The 2,944-nt window shown below is 39.4% G+C and overlaps 1 protein-coding gene and 1 long non-coding RNA gene across 2 annotated transcripts in view; one reads left to right on the forward strand and one right to left on the reverse strand.

The window, feature by feature from the left end:
* Positions 1-2,944, reverse strand: part of LOC116672233 (leukocyte elastase inhibitor-like) — a gene marked incomplete at both ends in the record, with an annotated part of 7,333 nt that overhangs the window by 939 nt on the left and 3,450 nt on the right. Inside the window, 4 exon segments of the mRNA XM_032503936.1 lie at positions 70-250; positions 336-425; positions 1,266-1,343; positions 1,938-2,080. Of these exon segments, the coding sequence (XP_032359827.1) occupies positions 70-250; positions 336-425; positions 1,266-1,343; positions 1,938-2,080 (492 nt within the window).
* The window catches only part of LOC116672235 (uncharacterized), a 21,782-nt gene that overhangs the window by 322 nt on the left and 18,516 nt on the right, over positions 1-2,944 (forward strand). The gene's annotated exons all lie outside the window — the stretch shown is intronic.

Raw genomic sequence — 2,944 nt, forward strand, 5'->3', positions numbered from 1 at the left:
GTTCATGGTTAACGGGAAGACAACACCAGGGTTAAAATAATTATGCAGCTTATATGGCATATGTCTCACCAGAAAGGTTACTCAGTGTAACGTCGAAAGCGTCCACCATGCCCATGCTGGTCAGGACATCTTTTAAATCATACGTCTCCTCCATCTTAAATCGAGGCAGCCCCACGTCGACCTCAGTTTGGCCCATCAGGTCTGAACGAGTCCACTCCACAAATTTCTCGTAGGTTAGCTCCATCTGCAGCTAGTGTGGGTACAATAACAATTATTATTCTTGTAAAGTTTTAAACCATGCATTAGTTCATGGTGTGTATATATATGTGTCCTACCTTCTCCAAGCCTGTTGTGTTGTCCTCTATCTCATTGGGCAGGAAGATGAGCATGCTGAGCTCCTCCCCTTTATAGGGCATCTCGAGGATCTGTCCAAACATAGTACGTTTTTTTTTTTTTCTTTGCAGATAATTTGATTAGTTACATGCATGGAGAATGTTTTAAAAACCATAAGTCAAATGGTTTCAATTCTCGACGATTTTCAAAATGGAACCAAATGTAGCTCAGCGTAGATTCTTTCAGGAAGACCTAACTCTTAATCAATGCTCTCTTCCTAAATCTAATCAGCTGTTGGAGGCGTTCACCTTTCTGCTAAACCAATCAGAATGGTACACAAATTTCAAGGGCCAATCACAGAGTCACAACCCTGCTTTAAATCTGTTTCTCCCTAAGCTATCAGCTGTCGTTGCAGGCAAAGAGTGCAACCCCCCCCCCCTTCCTCCTCCAGTCCTCTACTCCAGCTGACCGGTCGGAGCCTCCTTCGGTCTGGTCTTCGGGCTCCTTCGTCACCACCACCGGTGTCTAGACTCCATAGGGGGGTTATGATGGTTCTCTACCTCTATATATGAACTATTAGTACAACGATGGAGTCTAATCGCCAAAGACTTTATACTTTTTATTGCGCTGTCCAATAAATCTTATTTGCATATCTGCAAACATGTCTCTCCTGATTGAAATTTTGCTCAGCGCAAAATTCTTTCAGGAAGACCTAACTTTAAATCAATGCTCTCCTAAATCAATTCAACTGTTATCCAAATAACTGTATCCAAATAATTTTATTATGCTGCATATAACTGTTGCATATCTACAAACTAGTCTCTCCTGATTGAATTATAAATAGCTACATTCTATTGGAATATTCTTAAATTACTGAAATATCAGATTGCATTGCAGTCAAACAGGCATGGAAAAAAAAACATGGACATTACCTGGCAGTTGGCCTCAGGAACGGCAACGAGAGGGAATTTACTTTTCTGCCGCATCATCTTCACCGACTTAGTGTCGTTCTGAAGACAGCAAACAGAACATTCATTTTTCATACGGCTGATTTCATAGTTCAAATTAAACATTTTATTATTACAAAAGAAGCTCGATATCTGTATATTTTGTATATTTTGTGAAACATTTCACTAGACTTGTTTCCTTGCACGAACACCAAAGGAATGTTCCGGGATCAAGCGCTTAATGGCAGGAGAACACATCTACGGGACATTTTTCACGATAATCCAGAAAATGAATGGCCAATGGGAACATACGCATTTTCATGAAACTTCTTTTCATTCAGGGAAGAATAGGACTAAAATTGTCTAGTCGGCTGCAGTTTGCCCACCAGTGGTTTCATTGGGCTGCAGCAGATCAAACTACAAACATGGTTCATCATAAGAATAAGTAAGACTTTCAAGCTGTAAATTTCCATCCAGCTAAATAACTTAGCTTTGTTATGGTCCACTATCAGAGTGTCCAGCACATTCCAGCTGCAGCATTACGGTGCTCAGGTAAACAGTGCACTATCATGCTAAATCATCAAGTGTCCAAAACCCAGACGGCTGGTTTTGTCCCTTAGTGCTGATCCATCCAGTGCTAGTTTTGTGCAATGTTACCTTGTTAATTCTAAACTGTGCATCAACTGTGGAATCCTCCTTGAACTGTTTGTTCCAGTTGCCTTTGAAGTAGATGGCATTGACGAGCACCAGGACGGTCGAGTCGTCCACCGCATTCTGGACCAACAGGTCCTTGATTTTACCTGGTGAACAGCAATGAGCAAAAGACAAAGACACGGACACAAGCGCTCGCAAGGTTTTCATCCAAAGCTCAGGACAATTTGATTTCTTACTCTACTGCAACTTCTACATGTACTAACACTACTGGAAAAGGAAAAACTAGACCAACTATTTTAGGAACCCATAGTAGGACACAAAATATAAAGTAAATGTGGGTCAAAAGATCTCTCCCTGGTAGTGATATTTACATGTAAACAAAAACTTGAAACAGTACATGTACTACATGTACCCAGAGCCATAGGGTCTTTCTCTATCACTCTGCATGCACCTACCTGTGTAGGTACTCTCTTGTTGGAGCTTGTAAGAAGAAATGCATTGTCACTAATTAAAGTCTGGTTGGTTGAGAGGGTTTTAGCAGTTGTAGTGAACTAAAATCTTCAAATTGAATGCATTTAACCAAAGAAAGGTTTGAGACATCCAATTCTTTTCGATAGCATTTAGTTGCTTGATATAGGAATCAAACCGGGAATGAAAACTGCCAATGTTATGCTGTATGTGACCTCACTGTAACATGTAAATATCCTAGAGGCTGGGGAGGATTAAAAGACACCAAAGGCAATTTTTGTATAAAAACCACTATCATCATATAATGTTTGTGTGCCCCCCTTTGTAAAGTGATACATAACACTGAGTTTTAACAAAGTAATTATCAAGTTATTACAGATTCTTTCCTCAATCATTTCTTAAAGAACTAATCATTAATAAACCATTACCTAATCATTAGCTAATCTATGAAATTTGATAAGGAGTTACTCATTAACTAATGGTTCACTAGTTCCCCATTCGTTCCACAATTTAATGGTTTTGTGCAATTTTATTTATTTATA

The sequence above is a fragment of the Etheostoma spectabile genome, chromosome 22, assembly GCF_008692095.1.
Source record: "Etheostoma spectabile isolate EspeVRDwgs_2016 chromosome 22, UIUC_Espe_1.0, whole genome shotgun sequence".
NCBI classification, from domain to species: Eukaryota; Metazoa; Chordata; class Actinopteri; order Perciformes; family Percidae; genus Etheostoma; species Etheostoma spectabile.